General features: G+C 43.4%; 1 protein-coding gene across 8 annotated transcripts in view; it reads left to right on the forward strand.

Moving 5' to 3' along the window:
- Nucleotides 1–17034: 17034 nt before the first annotated feature.
- The window catches only part of LOC133938336 (transducin-like enhancer protein 4), a 34128-nt gene continuing 25187 nt past the window's right edge, over nucleotides 17035–25975 (forward strand). For 6 of the 8 annotated variants that reach the window (XM_062381479.1, XM_062381478.1, XM_062381480.1 and 3 more), the window contains exons 1-4: nucleotides 21943–22074; nucleotides 22425–22522; nucleotides 24200–24263; nucleotides 24388–24432. In XM_062381479.1, the coding sequence (XP_062237463.1) occupies nucleotides 22030–22074; nucleotides 22425–22522; nucleotides 24200–24263; nucleotides 24388–24432 (252 nt within the window). In that variant the 5' untranslated portion in view covers nucleotides 21943–22029. Of the gene's footprint in view, nucleotides 17057–17749; nucleotides 17764–21942; nucleotides 22075–22424; nucleotides 22523–24199; nucleotides 24264–24387; nucleotides 24433–25975 lie in introns of those variants that run through there. The other 2 variants (XM_062381483.1, XM_062381484.1) reach the window with 1 other exon arrangement.

A 25975-nucleotide genomic window follows, 5' to 3' on the forward strand; every position in this document is an offset into this window, starting at 1 on the left:
CAGAAGTCAATGATAAACGAACATGCTACGAACTCGTTGTTTGAAAAGGCCATAAATCTTCCCTCCATGTGACATGAACCAATCCAATGAAATCCAAGTAACCATTAAAATGACACTTTCTATCATTTACTTGTAATTGGTTAAAACTCCAAATACGCATAATGCCGTTGTTCGTGTCTCTGATATTTGAGCTTCATTTCTGGATGGTGGGAGGACGTTGTTATCACACTATAAAGAATATTTAACCCTCCAACAGTGAAATAAACCACAGACAAGAAAGGGGATAAATCCCTCATATGTGGCTGCTGCAGCTGGGAGATGAGCATTAAAGCCTCAGTAAACTGGACCTCTGTCAACCTGCTATTTCTAAAATCAAAAATGACATCAAATTTACGCTGACTTTAACAATAACTCATTTGCAGCCGATCTCAAGTGGTTTCCGTTCAGGAGGTGAAAGGTGTGGTTCCTTAACTAGAAGGTCTGTGATGTGATCCCCAGCTCCAGTGTCTGTCCCAAAGTTCCCCTACGTATATAGAGTATTGCATTAACATGTGGGTGATTGCATTTACATCTATAATAAACAATTCATAGTTTAGTGAATTCCCCGACGTGTCGGAGCATCTGTGGTCGGTCTGGTTATTTGTGCAGCCGATGAAGTGTGTGATGCAACAGACTTGAAAGTTAGAGAGCAGTGGAAATTTTATAAATTAACCTGCTGTCGAGTTTATTATGTAGCTTCCTCTCAAGCACAGTTTGTCTCTTGCATGTGAATTTAAGAAACCACCTCCAGCTGCTTTGCTGACAGTGTGAACGGCTCCGTGTTCAGTGGACTGAGCCGGTCTGCAGACATCAGCAGGGGGGGGTGGGACGGCCCGTGGCGAGGGAGACACTCCTCCATCTGGACGTCCAGAGGCCAGTCCTCCTGCTGCATCAGCCCCGCTGAGGCTGTTCCTCAGCACGACGCTGCAGCCGCCCCAGCTCCAGGAGCCCAGTGTGTATCCGACTCTGACCTTTGACCTCCCTGGAGAGTGAGCCCGCTGTTTTTAGTTTTCAGAGAAAAACTGAAAAACCCAAGAAACATGAACATGTTTTAAATCATCTGTCAGACGTGTACAAAGATTTTATCTTCTAGTTCCACTTTTCTGGGCAAAGTAAGAGGATGTGTCACGAGAAAGTTTTAAAGAAATTCAAAGTGTCTGAACATTTATTATAAAGTGCTTTTCAGAATGAGGTTTACACAGAGTTTGACACAATAAGGCCGAAACCTAAATTAACAATTAGAAAATAAAATATACAAGAAGAATGACACCATAACGGCACAAAAGAAAGAAAGAAAGAAAGAAAGAAAGAGACATGAAAAGAGAAAGAATCATCAATAAAAAGTGTTTTTAATTTGTTATGAAAAACAAAATAAGATGAAGGAACAAACCATGAAAACTAGATGTTCTTGCTGCAGATGTCCTCAAGGTGGAGGTGTTCTACAAGAATCTTGAGTTTAAAAAGGAAAAAATGGACGTTACTGCCTCATCATTCAATGTCCCCACACAGGCTATTCTATTTAAGTATTTAACTACTATTTAACTACCTTACAAAGATGGAAGCACAAGCAGTACTACTATTTTCTTAAGGACCCTCATTGACATAAAATATTCCTCTAATTCTAAAAACAAGTCTTCACCCTCAAGCAGCCCATTGAAAAGGTCAGGAGATGTTCACACTTTCCAAAAATGTAGGATTTTGATATAACACAAGTGAGGTGTAATATCTGTGTCACCTCTCAAGGATTTAAAAAGCTAAAATGTAATATGAGCAAGTTATGAGTGCAAAATGAAAAAGCTCATAAACATATACAATATTCCACGTCTTTATACTTGGTTATTTAGTTTAGTATGGAAATATAATCAATCGTTCGTAATTAGTGTCATTTAACGTTCAATCTTCGCCCTTTTCCCTGCAGCATAGACCTGTACCGTAAAACCACGAATAGAAGAACCTACACTTTTTAATGGGCAGCTGACATGACCGACCGGGCTTTCACAAACGATGGACCACATGACCTCAGTTGACAAGGTCAGTGTTTAAGCTGGACAAGATCCTCAAGAGATATTAAAGTCGAGTACACACAAACACACACACACACACACACACACACACACACACACACGCGTATATTCATGTTTCGTTTCGTCTGATAAGGTCAACTTACCACCACAGGCAAAGGCCACTCAAAAAAAGTAAATAAATGACAAAAGTAAAAGTCATATAATGTAAAACATAAACGATATTGCATTTTACTTACTACAAAGGATTTGCACAGAGCCCAAAGAAAGTGGCAGCATTGAAAACATAATGGATATATATAAATCCTTATATCCAACTTGTAGAAGACAGAGTTGTTTATATATAAACTATTTCTTCTCAAACTCCTCCATATCTGTAATCGCCTGTTACTCACTTACTGCTGCTATGATGTGGTTTTTGCTCCGGCTGCTCCACCAGGTTCCAGGATTTAATGTGAACTTGGTGGAGCAGCTCTCTTCTACTTTGTGCCCTGGCTGTAGGAAAACCTCCAGAACCTTCTGCTGCTTTGTGATTGTGTTTCACTGGGACACTTCAAATCTCTGATTAAAAAAGACGTGTGTAACTTTGAGTGCAAATGCTGCTTCTGAGCTTTTCTCTCTGGTGTCTCTCTTCGGTTTTTAACAAGCTCTATTTCACTTTATTCTTCTTCATTATTCTTTCTCAAATCATACATTTCTCTAACCTCCAAATTATTTATCGTCTTGGACACGTCTCCCTCAAAAAAAGATTTGAAGGAGGATTGTTTACGGTTGTTGCAGCCACTTGATATCTGGGAGCAGGCTATTTAGGTGAGTGCTCTCCAGATGCACACTGGTATAAAAAGGCTATTAGTGAGCAGTGATGTTAATAGAACTTGAGCTGCACCATTTTCAGCTCTCTTTATCTTTCATGCTTTACAACTGTATCTGTGCGTGAATGAGTGGGAGTTGAACTATTAACCTGCTAGACTCTCATGGTAATATGTGTATTATGTTACAGCCCACTTTTAATGGAAGCACAATACATCCTATTTATTTCTTTTTATTATATCTTATTTGAAATATATCAAGGTTGTAGGTAATCATGAAGAGTAACATCTGAAACTGAGGGAGGAGGGAGGGAGCCTAAAGCTATTTTTTTTTTACTTTCATTTTGAAATGTAATGAAACACAAGGCAAAGTTGATCCTGGAGTTATTATTTTATATAACATCCATGATGATTCTTTCCAAAAAAGTAATTTTGGCTGTTAGCAAATATCAATACCGAGAGCAGGGGAGGAACTCTGAATGCTGCTGTTGACTGTGGCTCCCCAGAGCGGGAGATGTTGGACCTGCTGCACAGGTTTGTGTGCTGAAAGGGAAAAAATGTTCTGCCAGATCGAGGAGCTGCTTTAAGCGAGATGAGTTATTTTTTCCCCACCATCAGAACGATAAGACACATCACTCATCACTTTCTTTATATCTGCAGCTTTTCCGAGGCGGTTTCACGGTCATCTCCGACTGTGGCCTGGAGAAGCCTCTGCTCTCCCATCAGCTGGAGGACCTTTAGCATCATGCTCATTTCAGTCCAGCCGTCGATTCCTTTGCAACTTTCTATTAAAGCCACAGGGGCATATAAGCACATATCTGAAATCCTTTACTTCCAGCTTTACTGTAGTGTGATTTGGTTCTTCAGTGTAGCGAGACTTCAAGGCTCCCAGCAAATTCAGCAACTGCAGCTGGCTCTGCTGTTTTTTAACTTATTTGTTGTGTGTTTTTTGGCTCAGTTCCTAGTTTAACTCACAATACTTTGTGTAATATACTTCACAGACACTGTGCTTGGAAACATGTGAAGAAAAAAGTCTGATGTCCTGGGCTGTCGCTGTTATTCTTAATTTCTAACATTGATTCAAACGGGAGAAAGTTCATATTCAAACCAAAATGACAGGTTTGAACTCGATATCCAGTTTAGATGCACATCCAGCAGGGGGCGTATCACCAAACCTCTGTTGACCGAATCAGGAAACGGTCACTCCTTTGACTCTGGCACCAAGTGACGTCAAAATCTCAAAATGGCAGCGCCTGTGTCCAGGATATTTTGGTTTCATTTTTGTTCAGTGAGAGGCATTTCCACCTCTGTCTCAAGAAACGTGCAATAACACAACATGTTTCTGGAATAAAGGATTTATCTTAACTGCCATTTTAAGATACCTATACACCTCCAAAAGTTCATGGAACTTAACCCGAAGCAAGAGTCTTGATCAAATCAGGGCATGTTAATGAGCAACGCCGAACAGATTTCAAATTGCTCAATCGAAGAGCTGCAGTCGATTAAAAAAATCTGGTTTTAAAAAAAATCCTGCGATGAGTTACAACAGCCACTAGAGGATGCAAGCTTCAATTGCAGTCAAGCGTTCACTAGAACAGGCTTGTCAACAATTTGTGGATCTGTGCAAATTGTGATTGTGTTAAACAAACATTTTTACTTGAGCCCATAGCTTTGAAATGAACTGGGCGTTGTTAAACCCGGCAGTCAGAAAATAATAAAACCAGAAGCACAAATTTAACACAAAAAGATTGTGCTTTGAGTTGAGGTAAGTCAGCTGCTGAATTAAAGGAACTTCAATCATTTGAATAGATGAAAATGTTGTATGTCAATGGTAATTGTATTTTCAGACTTACCAATGAAGATTTTGCTCTTGTGCTTCCATCAGGTATAAAGAGACAAGTTCTTTATACTCTGCTCTCGGCCTAAATGCAATTTGGATTCCGACAAAATGCCAAACCTCTCGGTAATTTCCCGAAAAGCATTGTCCATGACCCTGCTGCAGATCAGAGCGGCTGGGGGGGGGGGGGAGCAAGTGAAAGATAAGAAGCGGCAGAGGAGCTTTGAAATGCGAGTGGGGTTACGCCGGAGATGGGAGGTTGCGGCGGGATCGTGTGGTGATTCTCGGCCTGTCAAGCCCACTAATGTCGAGGTAATGCCACCGGTGTGCCGCGGTAAGGCAGCGATAATGAAAAACACCGGGAAAGACAATATCAAATGGCTCCTCTACATCCTACACTGGAGATTAGTCGACACAAAAAAGTAGGGTGGCGGAGCAGAGGAGGCAGCAGCCGGCTTTAGTGCTGCTGATTGAGTCTCTTGTCAAGAGCTCCATGCCTGCTGCATGAAAAGTTACTGTGACTGACACGCGCACACACACACACACACACACACACACACACACACACACACACTGTCTGCATGTTCACAAAGTCTATTTTTCTATAGATACTGTATTTTGCGTGCTTAGGGGACATTGTTGTTCTGCCTTCATTCCAGCAGTGGGTGTCCTAGCAGCTGGATCCATGTCTGTGCAGGGCGAGCTGGCATGATGGGAGAGGACACTGGAGCTATTTGTATCACACACGCAGGATGCAGGGGGACAAGGAGGCCTGATGATCACGTTGAGGTGGTGGGAAACAAGGTAGCGTTCAAATTAAATCATTAAATATAGAGATGTGTTGCACGAACACATAAAAGCAATAAAAATAAATGGACAAAATAAATAAAAAGTGGAAAGAAAACAGTAAATCACTGTGGAAAACACGAAAAAGGCTCTTAAGAATACATCCTGTCATCCATGAACAACAAAGGTCACAACTTTTCTATGTATAACGACACTGGCGAGCGTTAGGAGCCTTAAACTTGCTTAAACATGTACAAAGATTCAGCTGATGACACACATGTAAAAATAAAAACATGGGACATGTATACTTTCCCCGTCATGTCCAACTGTAGCTCTGTTGCTAGGCGACAGCGGTGAGAACGGGACAAATCACAGAAATCCTCCGTCGACCAGATCGTCTGGTTTCGTCAAGAAGAAGCAAACTGACCCTCAATCAGGAAAAAAGCTAAGCTCGTTAACTGGGCGTCCTTAAAACTGCCAAAAATGTACAACTGTTTATATCTTGGTTCAAATCACTCACCCGCTAATTTACCTTTTACTTCATTTAATTAAAAAATCCCTTGAATCCTGAACAGCCTGCTTTCTCGTTAGCAGTTATTGGGGTTATAGGCTTGATCTAGTTCCATGTTCCGGTGGTTTTACATACATGCAGTAAACTGGTGCCTCATTAATCATAGCTGGTTTTATTTATCACTTTTCGCAGGGAGAGGATTGTGACAATCATCTGTGCAAAGTCTCCCAGCAGCCTCTGTTATTATTCACTGAGCTCATGAAGCTGAATGTCCTTTATGCAACAGCTCATTTAAAGGCCACTCCGGTGATTCATGCAGGAAACTGGAAAAAGAAAAAAGGTTCTGTTCAGAAAGCAGACGGCTTTTTCTCTTTCTTGTACTCTCCTCTGACTCTCTCTCTCGCTCTCTCTCTCTCTCTCTCTCTCTCTCTCTCTCTCTCCTTCTCAATTTTCTTGCCCACTTTCCTCCACTTGTCACGTTTTAGTTCCATACCTCTTAATACGTTTTTCAACGCCATGTCCCTCTCCAAGACCTTCTAATATCTCCCTCTCTCACATGAATCTATTTCCTGTCTTTTACTCTGTGAGTGCGTGTGTGTGTGTGTGTCGCTCGCTCTCTCTCTCATAAACCCATTGCTCTATGAGGCTAATCTTGTTAGCACCAAATACGCCATGTTCCGCTAGCTCCTCTTAATTGCTGTTGTGTTATTAATGAGCGGGGCGCGGGGAAATCACTCTTAATTAGCTTGTCTCATTCGCCAGGCGTCTCGAGTGAAGCGGCGGCGACGGCGCTCAGGCACAAACACGCTGGGGATAATTAAAGCACTTCAATTGTCGAAGTATTTATCTAAACCAAGGAGCAGCAAGCCGTTCCCACAATTAGCCTTGTCATTCATTAGCGGAGTAGTGCCATTGATTCGAGAGCTACGTTGTCATTTCGCCGCCGAGCTGTGAGCCGGCTCAACTTACTCATGTGGCAAAGTCATGGCCGGGCATCACTGCACATTTCTTTGTCGTGGTTTTGCTGAGTCACTCCCTGCGTCTATAAATAACTGTGATAAATCGGGATTCAGTAATGCAGGAAAGGTTATGCATAATGTTTTTTGCATTTATCTTTTTGTGATTATTCTAAACTAAATTGAAAGGTTTCAATCAGTTTAAATTCAGATTTTTCCAGGAACATAATGAATGAAATGTTAGAATTTAGTCAAACACGACAGATATGAAGGATAAACAGAGTCCCACTCGCACACCCTCATAGGAGAAGATGAGGTAAAGTAGTGGAGTACTGTGGATAAACTTCTCTAATGTTCACATGCTTTCATGCAACAAGCAAATTACAGCCTGACATTAATCTGAGCTGTGAGATAAATTTGACCCTGTTCACAGCTGCAAACACAGACTCACACTCTGCAGCTTTTTGAGATTCTACCTTTCACAGCAGGAATAGAAATGAAACCCTCTGTAATTGTGTGTTTTCCGTGTGTTCAATGTGCACGTGAACGAGTGCATGTGTGTCTTTTTCCTCCCTGTGGCCCTGACACCTTGTATGACGATCAGACCAGTGACAGTGCATTAAGACAAATACAATTTTCACCTGCAGCAAAGAGACATGAGGGAAGGACCTCTTTTGGGGCAGGACTAATTGACGCCTGGGGATCTGTCTTCATGTGTGTGTGTCTGTGTGTGTGTGTGTGTGTGTGTGCTTGTGTGTTTCTACTGTGTGCTTTCCCCTCCGCCAACAGAAGCTAGTGAATATTTAATGTACATGTTTATCTGTGTGTGTCTGTCAGTGTGTGATAACAGAATGTCAGCAAAGACAGAGGAGTTAATGAGGCCTTGTTTGCAGCCAGGTGTGGACCGAACATGATGCATCCAGCTCCGTTGGCACGATGTAATCACGACTGTCATGTGTGTAATCTGTGCAGCCATCGTGCAGCGTATCAGAACGGATACTCAAATTCATTATCACTCCAGTAAATAAACATTCCACTTGCCAAGTATTGATTTTGGATGGTTCTGCAAACCTCACACCCCGAAGACCCACCGGAAAACCCCAGAATGTGAATAGTGTTCAGCCTCTAATCAGGATTTTCACGACTTTGTTTCTTATGAGTGTAGGGAAAGAAAATAAGGAGTAATATGCTTGAGTAGTGATGAAAAAAAAAGGCTTTCATAGTGTTGTAAATTAAATGCTTATCGTAACAGTGGTTTACTTCAGAAGAGCTCAAAACAAGATGAGGTGCAGGGAGCAATATTTAGGTAAGTACAATTACAACGGGCAGAAATAGTTTCAATCACAAATTAAGTGAGGTTAAAATCAACTGTTTCCACCTGATTAAGTCGACGTGTTTAGTAATAGCTTTGGTAAATTGGAGTTTGTTCACTTCCTACGTAATAAACGCTTTTCAGTTGCTTCTCACTTTTATTCAGAGGTCAAATATGGGGTTCCTCAGGGATCACTAATGGATCCCATTTAGTTTTTATGTTTTTTCATGTAGAAATCCGTCAGTTCAATTCCTCCACTTCTGAGTGGGCTTTAAATCCTGGTACTCTGACTTTCTCCCATAACTCGAGGACATGCAGCCGAGGGAAAATGAATGTTCCCTGCATCTCGCCCAATTTCGACTGGGATTCGCTCCAGCCTCATCACAACCTTCAAAAGATTGATGGATGGACACTTTCTCCATCTGATTGGGGACGATTTAAGTAATATTTAGAATAATCTGTAAATGATGTACCTTTTTTTTAATAATGAACTCAAAATGAATGTGACCTAATTTATCTTTTAAAATTCACAAATCTCTTTTTTCAGAGAACTCTATCCAACAAAGAGTTTCATGACTTTGACACACTAATGTTGTTTTATGTTATGATTCTATTAAATAAACATATTAAGAGGATTTTCATTGGAGCTTGATTCTCCGTGCTGTGCGTGATGACAGGGGCGTATTTTAGTAGGCGAGCTGAGACAATTCCCTCACTTCCTGTAAGAACAATCCAACCCAATGTCGTGTGTTTGCATTTCTGAATAAAGCGAGCGAAGAAGTACCGTCAGGGGTAAAACTTTTTGTTCTGAGTAATCTCATCTGATGTAGTGCTGCGGTGTTCCCTCTCTCTCAGCATGCACATGTCCTCAGCAGGCAGGCTCATAAATTGGACGGCTAAGCCTTTCATAAAGTTTAATAAAGCGCTGTTTCCTGGCTAAGGGGAGCTGGTATTAGTGACGAGAGCTACTGCTGCCGTTCCGGCAAATCACATCATCATAATGAGGCTGTACGAGGGGAGTAAGACACCTGCCTTACCACCCACACATCCACCCACCTCCCACTTACCCTCTCTGTTTTCTTTATCATTCCTCTGGCACAATAAGTTGTCTTCACTTAGCAGCGCTTTCCCCAAAGGGAATTTGGGGGATTGCGTTGTTTAAACGTCGCGGCCGGCTTGGACATGCCGGGGTTATTTCTCATTTAGTAAAGATCACAGCCGCTGTAAATGCTCCAGCGGCATGCCGTGAATGCCAACACTGGCGTGATTGGCAGCTTGACGGCAGCAGCAGCATTTGCATGGCATTTAACGGGGCGGGCAATCGCCACCCCTAACACCAAGGTGGGTAAATAAGATGATTTCTCTGTTCACACAATGCACACACGCACAGACACGCACACATGCTTTCGCGCTCACACATGCAATCTCTCTCCTCAATAACCCCACAACCGTCTTGGCCTGCCAAACCCGGAGTTGCTCATAATTGCGTGGCATTTCGGCAGAGGGGAGGGACGTCTATGGTCGTGTGGGCGAGTGGAGAGGAGGGAGAAGTCTGAGCCTTCCACTTCTACACGTTGGGCTGTTGTTTAAGGATTATTAAACACAGTTGCCATTCTCCTGAGGCTGAAGAGGTGAACTACAAATACTAATTTAATGAGAGCTTTGATTGAATTGGAATTGTTTGTTATAATCACAACAGGGTTCTAATTTAAGCAAAAACTAAAAAAGAGCTTTGTAATTGAAGCCCATGACAATAATTAGCCGCAAGATCCCGGGTGTCATGATGCACGCCTAATCAGCTTGATCGCCCCCTAGTGGTTGAGTGCTGTATAGTTCACTAATTATTAGAAAGTGGTAACATAAATCTGTACCTAAACTTCAATGTAGCACAAAACCCATTCCTACCTGCGGTGAAATCTGTTATATCCATAGACTGTTAATATAAAGGCTCTGTCTATTTGGGCTTTTAACCCTTTTCCTATGTTATTGGGCTCAGATTTAGAAAAACGCTTCGATCTGGTGATACAAGCTCTGTTTGGACAGTTGCTTTCCCTGGACACGATGAGCGAAGCAGACAAACAGCTGGTTGCAAAAGCACAAAGCTGAGTGAGGGCAGAGTGCACGGAGCCTCCTTTATTCATTGTTAGGAGGCACCGGTAGTGAGGGAAGAAGGGCCTCTGAGAAGACAGGGGCCACAGGAGGGTGTACGAGTGACCTCAAACCCAGAAGTACTACAGTTGTATTATGTTATGCTCAAACTAGATTTTAAAAACTTTTTTTTCCATTAAAACTCTTGTTACAATAAAGAATGGTACATACTGGAATAAGATGTGGTTAGTCTGTGTATTCAAAAATAAAATGTTATAAAGATAAACAGGACATTTCAAATGACCTTGGTATACCATTATTGTAATGTAAATAAAATCTGCATCTGTAGTTGCATGAAAAAAAAAAAATGTTAGCAAACCGTAAGATATGGAGCTAAGTGTCTCACATAGATACAAATCTGGCATTCACTCTCCTTTTAGCTCCATTTGGGTTTCCACCTCCTTCGTTAGAAATATCTTTCACTTGCTGCTGTTTTCACCAACTAGTCAACAAATCAATAACTTATATGTTTATGTGTGGTGCAGGCAGCGCCTATAGTGGGTTTTTGATGCTTTTCCAATGAAAACACCTGCCTGCCGGGACTTAAGTGCTGAGACCGAACAAGAAGTTTAGGTTTGTGACAATAAAAACCACAACAAATAATGTAAGGACAATTACTTTCTTGGTCTGTGGTCATAAATCTCTGTGGATTTATTACCATGAGCACCCCTTTCCAGAATATTGATTATATCAGCTTCAATACAAAATTAACATGTGTATCTATCTTGCATTTATCTAACAAACCTTTAGTTTGTTAAAGTATCATAAATATATAACCAGTTAAACCTTGGGATTTGCGATACTGCCACTGAAGGAGTGATACCTGCCCTGCCTGTTTTACTGCAGAGCCTCTGGCCCCAAAAACAACTGTAACATTTACATTTGTAGCACAACAGGAATTAAATCATCAAAGTGTGCAACAAATCCGTTTTCACAACTTCAACTATTGTGTTTTGTGATTTGTTACACCTGCGCCATGTCTGTTGGTAGAAACAGAACTAGTGGTGGTTTTACCGATGGAATTAATCAGCCGACTAATTAGGCCTTCTTATTTCAACCACTTTGATTTTTCACTCTGAATATATGACCACACTTTGTCCTCTTGAGCAGGAGGTACGTTCACGTGTCATAACTCACTTGAACCGCGCCGAGTCATCTTACTTTCTAATATCTCATCCAGCAATCACAGGCCTCACATTTACATGCTGTCCCTCAACTTTTATTCACCTGCAATGATGGTGAAATGACATTACCAGTGACAGCCGCGCAATAACAAAAGCACCAAAGCTTCCTTGAAAAACAATAAATCAATAAGCCCTGCCAACACATCCTGTTACATTCCCGACTCCTTGACACCTGAAGCTCATTAAACACAGCCTAACGTCAACTTAGAGGAAGGAGAGCACACAGACGCTCGCCTTTTCACAGCCTATCACAATAACAGCTACTGAGCAACCTTGATATATTGTATATACTAGAAATAAATATGATTGTCCTTTAATCTGATTTTATTATACTGGGGAGTCCCGCTGGCAATTCTACTGAGGGCTGATGGCCTGTAATCTTATTGCAGGGAGCGCTGTGTGGTTCATATCCCCTTCCTGATGGTGTTTTATCATGTCAGGAGTATTATTGTTCCTATTGGTATATGTGTTTCTGCATTTATACGTGTTGGTGTATATATCCTAATAAATCAAGTTATTGCACATTGTTGAGCGTCAGTTCTCTGTTTGCATATAGTGTGCATGTTTGCGTGCACCAAGACGTCCCTCCAGCTCGGGCGTGGGTGCTAATTTTGCCCCGCAGCGTTGCCGGGCTCCTCGGGGTGTTCTGCTCTGTTTATGAACCGGGCATATTGACCCAATTTGTGGCCTTGGTGCTTTCTCTCACTCTCTTGTCGTTTTTTCTCCCTCCGTCTCTTCCCCTCTTTGTCCACCTCCCAGGGCAGATTGGGAGCCTGCACGGCTGGAGGTATGGGCGCACTCAGACTGAACTAAACGCCCTGCGCATCATTGAGCAGCATTACCAACCTCTCCCCACTCATCACTCTCCGTGGAGCAGGTGTGTGTGTGAGTGTGTGTGTGTGTGTGTGTGTCTGTGTGCGCAGAGGCTGTAGAGGGCTCTGTTAACTAGAAAGGTCTAATAAATCAACCTGTCTGTCCACAGCCTCCTCCCTTCCTTCGCTCATACCTATTCCCCCATTACTCCTCCCTGCCCTCCTCCTTCCTTCCATCTTTTTCCCTCTCTTTCTTACTCCATCATTCTCTCCATCTTTCTCCTTTATGTCCTGTAATTCTTCTTTTAAAGCTCAGGGGGTGGTGTTGGAGGCATTACGTGCCTCCTGATAAATCACTGTCTGGGAGCAGAGCAGAGTAACATGGCCATCTGAAGATCAACTTTCTGTCGTGTGCGTGTGTGTGCGTGTGTGTGTGTGTGTGCGTGTGTTTGCATGTGTGTGTGCGTCCGTGTGTGTGTGTGTGTGTGTGTGTCTTGTAGCCCTGCATAGTGTTTCCCCAGAGATTGTCCACGTTTATAGCAGTGTGTATTTGGGTGAATGCATGTCTCTCAGGCATTTGTGATTGTATTGTATGTGCTGTGTGTGTGTGTGTGTGCCTGTGTGTGTGTGTGTTTGTGTGTGTGTGTGTGTGTGTGTGTGTGTGTGTGTGTGTGTGTGTGTGTGTGTGCTTGTGCGTGTGAATGCAGTTTCTGGCCAGTACTGATCTCCCTGTCCTGCTGAATGGTGGCTGATTGAGACACATGGACTGCCTTTGTGCCCTGATCTAGTTGCCATTGATTACCTATCAGGGTTTTTGATTGCATCCTGGAAGTAATTCTTTTAAATAGGCCCTAATGGCCTCCAATCTGGGCTGATGACGACCTGAGAGAGTCCAATCGCAGATCCATTTAGGCCCTTTCAGACCCCTCCATGTACACTCTGGAACTCAGGCTCATTGCTCATATACACTCCCTCTGCCTCTGCCTCTTTGCTTTGTGTCAAGTCAGCGCCGCGTCCCTACGCTAGGTTACTGCACATGCAAAAAAAACAAACCCTGACAGGGAAACTCTGCATCCAACTTAGATGCAGAGATCTTACACATCCCCAGTTCACTGCAGTGAGAGACGGGGTCTTGGCAAAGATCAGAGAGACCGACAGTGGCAGGAGGTAACTGAGAAAGACAGCGAGACAGACGGAGCAAAGGGAGACAGGGACTGAGTGTAATCCTGCTTTTAACTGAAAAAGACAAAGTGAAAGCGAGGGAGGCAAGGTCTCAGATCTGCAAAAAGAGTAGAAGAGGAAAATGAAGCGGGGAAGAAAGGAGAGGTATGACAGATCTATTAGGGATAAGGATGAGAGAGGGAGAAGGGGGGGGTGCTGGTCGTCAGTATGTCAGGGTGTGTTATTATAGTCTGAGGGTTGGATGGAGGCATGAGAAGCAGGAGGAAGAGGAGGGGGGGGGGATTGCAGCAGACAGGAAGAGGGCTCGCCGTCTAATCCTCCAATTTTCTTACATTACTGCTCCCCCTCCTTCTCTCCACCTCCGTCCTTCTCCCTCCCCTCCCTCTCCCTCGCTGCCAGGCCTGTCGACAAATGAAACTGGAGGTAGCGGCAGCTTCACAGAGATTGACTTGAATGAGTAAAACACACACACACATACGCACACACACACACACACACACACACTCACACCACACACACATACGCACATACAAAGAAAAAGAGAAAGCAAGACAGACAGAGACCTCCTGCACCTCTAACAATATAAATGTACCCAGAAAAACCCCAGTGGCTCGGTCATCTATTGGTCTGTGCTGGAGAACAAAACAACACAGTGTGAGTTCCTCCGTGTGCGATATATGCTTTCTGCAAAACTTTCTTCCTGCTTCAATCACATGAAATAAATCACGGCAATAAGAACAGGGACGTGTCTGACATGGAGAAAAACGCAGCTCTGCTCTTGTGAAGGCAGCTCAGAACATGATCAATAACTTCCTGCTGATGAGGAGGAAAAAACCTGATGACAGAATATTAAATTAAAGAGATTGTTTTACGCTGGGAACGTATTAACCGCTCACTTAGCAGAATTATGAAGCAATGATGACAAACAAGGTTCCTTTGCCAGGCAGTGCTGCTTGTTAAAATGCTGAACCTTGTTTATTTATTGACAGTTTTTTCCTCCGTGTAGTGATTTTATTTAATAAGTCGGAGTCTTGCTGAACCAGTGTCGTCCTGGCACTGGTTTGATCTATGGCTGCTGTCGATTTAATCCGGGCTTTGGTATTGAAGTCGAGCTTTTAGGGGAATTAAACACACAATTTACTGTTGACTAACAATCACATGCCATTGAATATACTTTTTTTTAGACCACACGTCTGCTAGACACTAAAACCAAACAATGTGCCTGAATCTTCACCTTTCATACTTTTGTCTGTGACGACTCCCCCCCCACATCTCCTCCCAAATGCACAGTATCCTTGCGATGCTCAAGCCTTCCTTCTTCATCACAATTTAGCGATTTCCATTTCCCCGCCCTCCTGAGTGATTTACATTCCACTCATTTCTCATTGGGCGAGGCAGAACCCTGACTGAGTGGGACTAATTTGCCATGCTAATGAGATGGCTCCTACAAACAGAGCCAGCTGGAGACCAGAGTAAATGATCCTGTCATCAGTCAAGAACACAAACATGGCTAACAGCTAATTAGCTCGCGGCAGTTTGTAGAGGTGACATTCTATCTGATCTGTGCCACAGCGGAACAGAGGAAGGAAAAAAGAGAAGGGCAGAACAATGAAGGAGAAAGGATGTGGAGGAGGGAGGTTTGGCTCGGTGATTAATGTGCGTTTTTTTTGTTTAGTTTTTTCGCAAACACACTCTTGTGGCATGGAATATACACAATAAAGCACTTTCAAGCACGCAGACACAACTCCCTTGTTTCCCTTTGCATCGCGTCGTGCAATGAGGATAAGAGCGAGCATGTGGCATCAGAATAGGGGGGCAGAGAATATGCTAAGCAGACAATCAGAGGTGTACCCCCTGGTGCTAAACAGCCAATCATAGCTGTCCCAGTGTGTGTCACCAGCCAGCAGGAGGCAGAATTAGTCCTGGTTAGCAGCCAGAGCCCTGCCGAGTGGCTGATTAGTCTTTTAGACTGAAGAGGAGACCGCATGGTAGAAGTCGGACTGCATGTCTGAGAGTCTTCTGCACACCAGACAAAGGCAAGGACTTTTGTACATTGAAAAAGACGTTAGCAGCCTCATTGCTGCCTTGTGATTGTGCTGCACTGAACTGCATCTTAACTCATCAGTGTTACTCACAAGGTCGTTTTAGCACAAGCTCAGGGACTCGATTTGACTCGTTACAGTGGAGGAAACAGGCAGTTTGATGTGGACTCATTTAATGGAGATATACGATTTTGTATTTGTATTGTATTTATCCATCACAGTATGAAGGTGACAGCACTTACCTTAAAGGCTGCAGTAGGTGGGATCACTACAGATGACCCATGCTCATGTTATCGCATTTTTTGTCTGACTGTGTTTAAGACTCTATTTTTTAATAATACTTTCTTTGTCAACCGACCTTTCCTGTAGGATTTTCCAGAATTGATTCAGGGCAGGCTTTCCACTGAAGCACCATGCAAACGGAGCTGCTTAGGAGAACAGCCAATAAGAGAGCCTTGCTCAACTGGCCTGTGATTGGTCAAAGTCACCCATCATTGACCAGATTTCCCCAAGGCTTGAAACAAGAGAACAGTAGAAGTGCACTAGTTAGTTTAGATTTCTCTCAGATCACCTGATTGTCATTCTGCCGAAATCCTATAATGGATTTTTTGCTCAATAACGCCAAAAGTATTGTAGTTAATGGACCCAGCGGCGATAAGAGGTATATACACTTTAAATAAAGCGTTCCTAAGACATAAGAGTGTAGTTTGCAAGCACTCTGCCTCTCGGCACCCAAAGATGATAAACACATGATGAATGACTAAAAAAAGTCAAACTTGGTTATAATAATATAAAATATATAGTATATAGTCAAGCAAGCTTCATTTATAAAGCACATTAAGATCAACTTCTGGAAAATGGAGTCAATAGGATGCATGTAAAGGGAAACTTATAGTGAGCCTAAAATCAAACCCTGTGGGACACCTCCGTTTATGAGGAGCAGTTTTCCATCTTAATGAAGAAAATATGTGTCCCTAACATGCTGGACCCTGCAAACCACCTTTGACCACAAATAGTAGAAGTTATAATTGTTTACTAATAGTGTCATATGCTGATGCCTGTTAACACTAAACATGGGGACCGAAAGTAAACTGTTACCCATGATGCCATCTTCGCTATAAACTCTGATTAACTCGTTGCATTATCCGGGCCCTCAGGATTTTTTTTTCATCCGATCTTCTCGATGTCACCACTTCCCTGGTTATTAATTAATCACTCTCCATCTCTGTCTGTCCCCCTCTCTCTGCTCTCAGCGTCTCAGCCTGTTTGTCATCTGGACGCTCTGCGCTACTGGTTTTTTTTTTCTCTCAGTACAAATTTGTAATCTAATAAAGAAATGGCAGCAATCTGTATGTTCCTTTCAGGGGACTGGATGACTTTGAGCACCAGATGCTGATGTTCCCCCAGAGTCGTTACCGTGATGGAGCCGATCCTTAACTGTCTCCTATAAAGACACATACTTCCTCACACACAAACACACACACACACACACACACACACACACACACACACACACACACACACACACACACACACACACACACCCACACACACACACATACACACACGCCGCCTCCCTTCACTCACGCGCTCAGTGTGGAGGCAGGATTAACCTGCTGGTAGCAGAGTAAATCCAGCCTAGTGCTGCCTCTGCCTCTCTGTCAGTGTCTGCGGAGGCCTGGTTATCCCTTCACACGAGCTCCCCGTTCAAAGGGCCAGCCGCCGGGTATTAATGATGTGTTAAAGGGGAGACCAGGGGGGATTTGGACGCCGCTTTCTTTAAGGACAGGAGATTTAAGAGCACAGACCAGTGGTTAGGGCTCACTGAAGTATGATTAGTTAGACACTGAATCCCCCAACACACACACACACACACACACTCACACAATGACAGACAGGTTCTATATTATTATTCTATATACCCAGAAGACCGCGTGGGGCCGGTGAAAGGACAACACCACTGTGCTCGTCTTATAGTAAATATACCTCTGTACCTCTGCTGACCTATAGGACAACAGCAGTTAAGTCTCCAGGGTTGTCACAGCAGAAGAATTGTCATCAACATGAACTCAGCTGTGTGCTTCATTTATTTCTATGACCTGTACTGCAGCCAGCCACCAGGGGGTGATCGAGGGGAGATGTTGTGTCGTCCATATTTATTGTGTCGAGGAGCCGCAACCCAAAGATATTGTCACAATTCATTTGTGTTGGGCATCTTTTCACTTGTGTGTGTACCCACCACAACAAATACATTGTGTGAACGGTTTTCTTGATATTGTGTTTAAATCGGTGAACCAGTGCCCCCCCCACCCCCCTTTCATTGTGCAAAAAAGGAGAGTGGGATAGAAAGAGAGAGCTGCTGTGAGATTAAGAGGCATATGTACAGGTGGTGATAGCTCGTAGGGATCAGTGCGTGGAGCAAGATGTTAAAGCCGGGTTTCCTCGTCACCCACTCCCAAACACAACCCACGACAAGCCTACCTCGTCCCCCTTAATCCCCCCTCCCTCAATAAGCCACTCGGCCCCCTAGACACACTCACACAAACACACACACACACACACACACACACACACACACACGTCAAGTCTGCTACCCATCTCCCCTCAAAATATGCTCCTGTGCAATCTCCTGCGTATCAGCTGCCAAATGAAGTTCCTCTTTAGAGTAAAAAAACCTGGCTGGTGAATCATGTGAGGCATCGTGGCTGGTGGCGAAGGCAGCTCTTGTGTTGAAGCCAATAATCCAGCGTCAGGGCTTCAGGCGCACAGAGGGTCGAGATTGACAGGGCTTGATATGAGGCTCTCGCCTCACTTGACATTTGGGTTTCATAAGGTCTGGAACAAAAGGCAGGGGCAACATAATCAGAGAGGGGCGCAGGCAAATAAATCTGTTTATTCCTCTTCACCTGCCCCCCCCTCCCTCACCTCTGCACCTCCCCGGCTCAACCCTTGGAGGGGAAAGAGGGAGGGCACGATATTACCTTTTCCGAGCCTTAGTGGATTCACGCACCACGACAGCAGGTCACTTTAGGCCCTGTGCTTACTTGAGATATTAGTTTGTATGTGTGGTAGATAGAGATGTGTATTTGAATGGCTGGGGTGCTGTGCATGTGTGCACAATCCTGTGTTTGTATGAGCGAGAGGCAGAGACAACAGGAAAGACGAGGAGACGAAGGCCGGCAGACGGACGGACAAGGATTGATGTGGTGTCATATTGTGGATAACAGTTTGTCAGCCTGTGTGTGTTTGTGCATGAAATAAATAAATAAAAAGTAAAACATATAAGAATGATAGATGCCGTGCTTTATCATTACAGAGCACGGATCATACACAATTATATAAAATGATATACAATTAGCCACACATATTATAACAAATCTAACTCCTAATGTGGCTATAAGAGGTGATAAATTCAAAGAAAGAGAAGAAATATGAAGTGTAATGCGGCTTGAGATGATTAAGATTTCATTACTCGGTGAGTTAGTGCAGCTAAATGACTTAACGCAGTGGTTTGGTGAGCTGCTGACCCAGCAACAGTGGGTTTCAACATCTACTCATAGTGGTAAATAGCTGACATAGTGCATACACTGATTCACTCAATGAAAGGGTGTGTGCATACATGAGATGGATTGAGTTCCACTCTCATTGCGTAACATTTAACAGAGCACAAGTATTTTAATTGGATCGGTTATGAAGGGTTGACAAAATACAGCAAAAACACCACGCGCGCTTCTGTTCGTCTTTAAATTCACCGGATTCCCCGTGGGCAAGTGGGAGGGTAGATGACATTTCTAACTCACTAAAGAAGCTAAACTGAAAGATAAAACAAAAGAAATAGAAGTTTCTTAGGACAGAAAAGCAGCTGTACACGTAGAAGACAGAGTTGAAGATGTTCAGAGAGCTTTGAGTGATCAGGTCGCAGGTGTCGATATGATGGAAACAAACACAAGTGATCTCAACAGCGGATTGAATAAGTTACGATCTGCCTCTTCCCTTGTTCATGTGTGAAAGGCAAACTCCGGAGAAAGTCCAGCAAAGCAAAGCAGTGTGAAACAATAACATGTTGTGGGTCGAAATTAGCCTTGCATTAACCAGTTGTGTTTTGACGGATGCCATTTACCCGTCTTGAGGAAATGAGGCTAAGAAGGTGTAGCTTAGCAAAGCTGCGGTGCAAGCTGTCCGTGTTTAATTGGCTTTGTAACGTCACTTAGCAGAAGCATTACACAGTTAACGTCAGGAGAGTGGATGACGAATGGAAGGAAAACCTGCTGCTTCCTCATCTTCATCGGTTAATGTTAGCCAAGAAAACAGAAGTCCGATTCTGTGCCACGCAAAGGCTAACAGCAGCTTGTGCAATTTATAATTAGCTTTCCTGCTTGTCAATAAATTTAGTCTACGTGACTCAATCAATTACAGGTGATTATGACTCGTTTGTGTTGTATATGCTTAAAAGTGCACTTGATTTCAACCAGATTATATGAATTGTGCAAATGACAGCGCCTCCTAGCTGTCAATCATGATGTTTCACCCCATCGTTATAGCATCAAATAGCTTATTAAAACCGAACTTCATTAGAAGTTGAACAAACATCCGTGTAACAAAAACTACCTAAAATTACAGAAACCTTCTCTTTGGAATTTCCTAAAATATCTGACATGTGATTAGTATATTTGGTTTGATCCATGTCCCATCTGCTAACATGGAGGAGGCAGGGTTCATGATTTATACTGCAGCCAGGGGACATCATTTTTCAAGCTTACAAGGTGCCCTACATTATGTCTTTCCAGATCTAAATGACTGGAGCAGAAAACAAAACATATAATGTATAACCAGATTATTGATCTACCAAATAAATGTCCACAAAAATAAATCTAATTCTACATTTGCATGGCTAGAATTAGTGCTGTGTATAATCTGACATTTTTATTTTACCTGAATAAACACCGATTGTACCCACTGAAGAGAAAATAATGTTTTTATGAGGTCTTAGGAGGATGTAGCTCAAGAGGGTCATCCACTCAACAGTAGGTCGGTGGTTCTATCCCCAGTACCTCTATGATGCGTTTCGGGGACAGACCCTGAACCCTGCATTGCCCTGGACAGCTGTACTGACAGTGTACGAGTGGTTGTCTGATAGAAATATCTTTGTGTATAGCGCTGTATGAATGTGTGTGAGTGGGTGAATACGACTGAGTGGATGGGTTATCTAAATACAGCCCATTAACCATTTAGTGGGTTTGTTGTTCAGTGGAAAATGGCCTTAATATAAACCACCTTTGTACCGGTAAATATAATTGAAATGGACTTTAATTAAGTATTTATTTTTGCTTAGCTGTGATTCACATCCTGTAGGAGCAGGCTGGGCCACATATACATCTGAATGAGAATTTAATTGCAGGGTTGTAAATGCAATCTGTGGACACGACAGCAGATTGTTTTAATAGGTGATTCAATTAAAAAGAAAAGCACAGGAACGACACGAGACACCGAGGGGCCATATGTTCGCCTGTGCCAGGAAGTCTCCATTAAAACACACGCATAAGTCAACAGATAGTTTCCAGATTAATCCCTGTGACATGTTTTAGTAGCAGACCGAGCCCCCACGTGGGGAGTCTGCACAGATATCCTCCTGTTGGAGGGGATTGGATGGAATTCAGATGACTGGCAGCGAGGTGGAGCGCACGGGCTGCTGCCACTGGTTGTGTTTAATGGCCGCTCCGCCCTCAGACCACACACCATTGGCTTCGCGGAGAAGCCGGGAAGTTGTAGTTCTTTACGGCGGACGCACATCTGTAGTGCTTATTATCGACTAATATGAATTAAACTACACGTCCCGACGTCACGGTGCGGGCTCCGGTAATTGGAGTGAATATGCAATTGCGCTCCTGCGACTGGCTGGTGCTAAATTTGGCTCCGACAGGGGCACAAGCTCCGGCAGCAGCTGAGGTGGTCGCTCCTTCCGAATGTGGATGTCAACAATAACGGAGGCTGCAGGACATTAACCGGTAGATGCGTGACGGGGGAGACGCCGTGGAGACACTCAGGCGTGGAGGTCACGATGAGCCACAAGTCAGAGCTTTGAAGGGAGAAGCAGAGGGAAGCAGAGGGGAGATTTTTCAAAGCTTTGCGCGCACAGAATAACGCGCAGGAGATTTTGGAGAAGGGGCAACTCCTGCTTTGAGCATCTCTCTAAATGGACTTTTTTTTTATTTTTATTTTTTAGATACTGTCATTGACCAGGCAAAGATCCGGGGATGTTTTCTCTTTTCACGGAAGCCGCACGCAGTCTTCAAACCGGCCACTGACTGAGCTTTTACGCACGGCGAAAGACCCGTGCTCCCCACGTTTGGTTCTCTTGTTTGCGTGGATGAACTTTGCGAAACCTTCTAGATGATTCGAGATTTGAGCAAGATGTACCCCGTGGCACGGCATCAGGTAAGTGTGGAAGCAGCACAAGCCCAGGGCACAACAACAGCCGCGCGTCTGATGCGTAATCAGTTCGCATCAAGTTTCCGTGCCATCGCGCGCCCGCACGGACAATTGCGCTCATTGTCCAATTGCTGCAGCTGCGTGCGTGTGTATGTGTGTGTCTGAGTGTGCGTGGGTTAACGTGCAAGAAGAGTGAGAGAAACCAAAAGGCCACCCGTGTAAAACAGAGAGGCCTATTGTCATCTACAGTCTGGCCTCTGTATGTGTGTGTGTGTCTATGTGTGTGTCGTGACACTTTGGTGACTCTGGTGGCTCAGTTGTTCCTCTCTTCCCTCGCATGATGTCTGGTTGTTGAGGTCTCACATCAGCCGGGGCAGCCGTTCAAGTTCACTGTCACCGAGTCCTGTGACCGGATCAAGGAGGAGTTCCAGTTCCTGCAAGCCCAGTACCACAGGTGAGAGTCCGGGTGGAGCCTGACACTAATGGTGCATGGGGTCAACTCCTTATTAGCCAAATGTATGAAACAAGTCCTATTAAAACTTTCAGCATTGGGTTAAAGACTGATGTACGTTTGTTCTGAGTGTTATTATGAAGCTGCAACGACTAATGAAAAATGAATCCCGAATCTTAAATGTCAGCTTTTCCTGTTTTTCATACTCAAAACAAATGTCTTAATTCGTCAATATGGGCTCTGAGAATTTACACGTTTTAATAAATGAATGGCATTACACAGGCAAAATGATTATAAGTGAAAATCATAGCGTCACCTGCCTCAAAAGTATGAATTAAGCTTAAAAGACATATATTTCTGTGACATGCCCTGCACCAGTTGTGCGTGGGTCAAACAGTACGACTGACATATGATGGAAACGCTTGATGCTATGCCAGAAACATGAAACATTCTCAGTGTGAGTTAAGCGTCCACCAGGAGATCCCAGGAAATGATTCTCTCCTGCAGAATGAGTTGTAACACACTGCAAGTCTGGTCCAACCCCCCCCCCCCCCCCCCATCAACCTCGGTGTGCACGTCTGTCTCTCTCACTCTGCAAGTGCAAGTGGTGTGAAATAAAAAAAATGTTTTTCACCCTACATGATGAAGTGTGAAATACATTGCTCGGGGAAGAACCATGAGCGCGATGCCAATGCATAATAATCGCTCACCTCAGGCCACCTTGTAATTATTCCCCCAATCATCTGGTGAGATGAAGCGGCGGTGGGCCAGTTTGCTGGAAGATCCCGGGGCGGGAGGAGATGAACCAGGGATAGCAGCTGCTGCATGTGTGTGATCAGACTGCTGCAGTGAAATGCAAACAGCGGGGGGGACACTGATTTGGTAAAATAAGGGGAGCAAGAGTCAGACATACACACAGAATATATATATCAACACTGTCTGCAAAGGCTTCCTGTTTGTATAGACATCAGGGTTATATGAGGAAGAAATTAAAGCTGGAATATTGTTGATTTTACCTTAAATTAAAGTTGTCATATTTGAGAAAAATGAAAGAAAAAAAAATGTAAATCCGAAATTGAAGACCTGTAACGGATCCAGATCTTTAAATCGCTCCATTAGTCTGTATTCATCACGTCAATATCCAAATATCACACACCTGATGGATTCCTCATAAAGAAAGATGCACAACAGCTTCCAGTAAAACACAACATCTGATAGAGTTGAGCTTTTTTTTTTTTTTTTTTTTTTTTAGTAACCACACTTTTATAATGGATCCTCATTATATGGTCGCTTTTTTTGCCGATGGTGCAGTTTGGTCCCTCCACCACTCACACTGTAAGAATATATGATGAGGTTTGCGTGGTCCGCCATTGATCCATTAATTACTGTAGCTGCTGAGTAAGTGTCTGGGTCTGCAGGGAGAACCGATGTGATTCATGCAAGGCTTCTTTCTCTGTTGCACTCACATTTAGAAATGCAAATTTGAAGTAACACAATGTCGACAGGGAAGAGGCTCAGTGTTCTGCAGGTGACGGCTCCAGTTCAACGTTTCTGTCATATTCTGTGATGTTGTTTCATCTCACATATATTTAACATGATGATTGATTGATTGATTGATTGATTGACGACTGGACAGATTTGATCATGAAATACATTTCTACCTTCGCTCTCCCCTCGCAGTCTGAAACTGGAGTGTGAGAAACTGGCCAGTGAGAAAACGGAGATGCAGAGACACTACGTCATGGTGAGTTTCATACCGTGCAAGTGTGCCTTAGTATTTTTGCTGTGTGCCAAAAAGCGGAACAGAGCGGAGAGACATTTTGCTTTGACCTCACTTTGATCCGTGCTTTTCTTTTCTTTTTTTGCAGTACTATGAAATGTCATACGGACTCAACATCGAGATGCACAAGCAGGTAGGAAACGTTCACGTCTTAAAAGGGAAGTAACACCGATTCCACTCTGCAGCAGGTGTCAGAAGAATGTTCATGGTTGTTATGATCAGCAGGAGCTTTAGGTTTTAATTGACGTCTCTGAAATGAAAAAATAAAGTGTCCCAACATGTTTATAAAGGTCGCACATTCTACACAAACTGGTGTGTTTGTAGTTCTGATCCAGCTTTGCCTTTTTCCTTTGGTTAATGTGTTCCTCACCGGTGATATTCTAAGTGTGAGCTAATCATCTGATTTCCCTTAGAATTAAACTTACTGCCGTTTTGTCGGATCTCCAAGATTTTCATAGACACATATTTATTTTAAGTTAAATACAATATAGCTTTTAGTAAACAAATCATTGTTTTATAGTCCAAACAAAGATGGAGGCCACCTACGACCTTACTCAAATCGTATGATACTGACCAAATTTCAAAAGTGTGAAATCTTTATGTTTTTGTTTGTATCAATGCTTCTTACTAGTATTTTATCTTTCTTATATTCTACAATAAGACTTTCTGGTTGCCTATATCAGGAAATATAGTCGCAGGTGGAGAAACTGATTAAATGTTAGAACGATTCTTCCGAGCAGCAGTAACCTCGGCCCAGCGCAGCTCGCTCTTCTGTAGAAAGGAGCCCGACACCACATGACATGGTTCTGCCTGTGTCTTGGCTGCAGAGGTAGTCACAGAGTCACGATCCGAGAGCCGCCAAGGTGGGAAAGGACACCTGACGTGTGTTACACGTCACGCCTCTAATTCCCCAACGCTGGTATCAGGCTATCTTAAAATCATACATTGGGGCAGTGACACGCCGGTTCCCTTCGGTGCGAACAAGAAAAAGCTGCGTTGGAAGGGGAGGAATACCGTGGGGTCCCTGTACATATGTAACAAATCACATATATCATAGATACTGATTTATTTATAGAGCTTGGAAGGAGCCTATTGGCCTGTTTCTCATTTCTTCTATCTCAGCGTGTTTTGTTGCCTTGCGAGGTCGAGCAGTCATTTCACACGTGAACAATAATTCCATCAGTTTAATTGCGAGTGAGAGAAACGGGCTGAAAAGTGACAGGAGCGAACGAGGATTTGTCTTTTAACGAGCCTTTACATTACTGCTGCCTTTTTTAAACACTGAGGGTCATTAGCATAAACGTCTGTGTTAACCACACATCAGCTGCCAGGCTAAATGGGCCACAGCTAACTGAGCTACACATTCATTTCCAGAGAAATGGTGCGTGTGTGTGAGCGTGTGTGTGTGAGAGGATGTGATAAACGCTTGGCCTTTGTCTTGCTCTGTTCATGGTTGTGTGTTGGTGTGTGTCTGTACTGTGTGTGTCCTTTTTATTGTGTGTGCACAACTGTATGAGAGGGATGTCTATATAACAGCTTGTATGTATAGTGTCCACATTTACTAGGTGTGTGTGTGTGTTTGTATGTACACTGTGGCTGTTTATTTAGTTTTGTGTGCACGATTTGTGTATTCGTGTGCATTGTTTGTGTATATTTAGATGTTTACCAGGCTCTGT

Source organism: Platichthys flesus, chromosome 3 (genome assembly GCF_949316205.1).
Source record: "Platichthys flesus chromosome 3, fPlaFle2.1, whole genome shotgun sequence".
NCBI lineage: Eukaryota > Metazoa > Chordata > Actinopteri > Pleuronectiformes > Pleuronectidae > Platichthys > Platichthys flesus.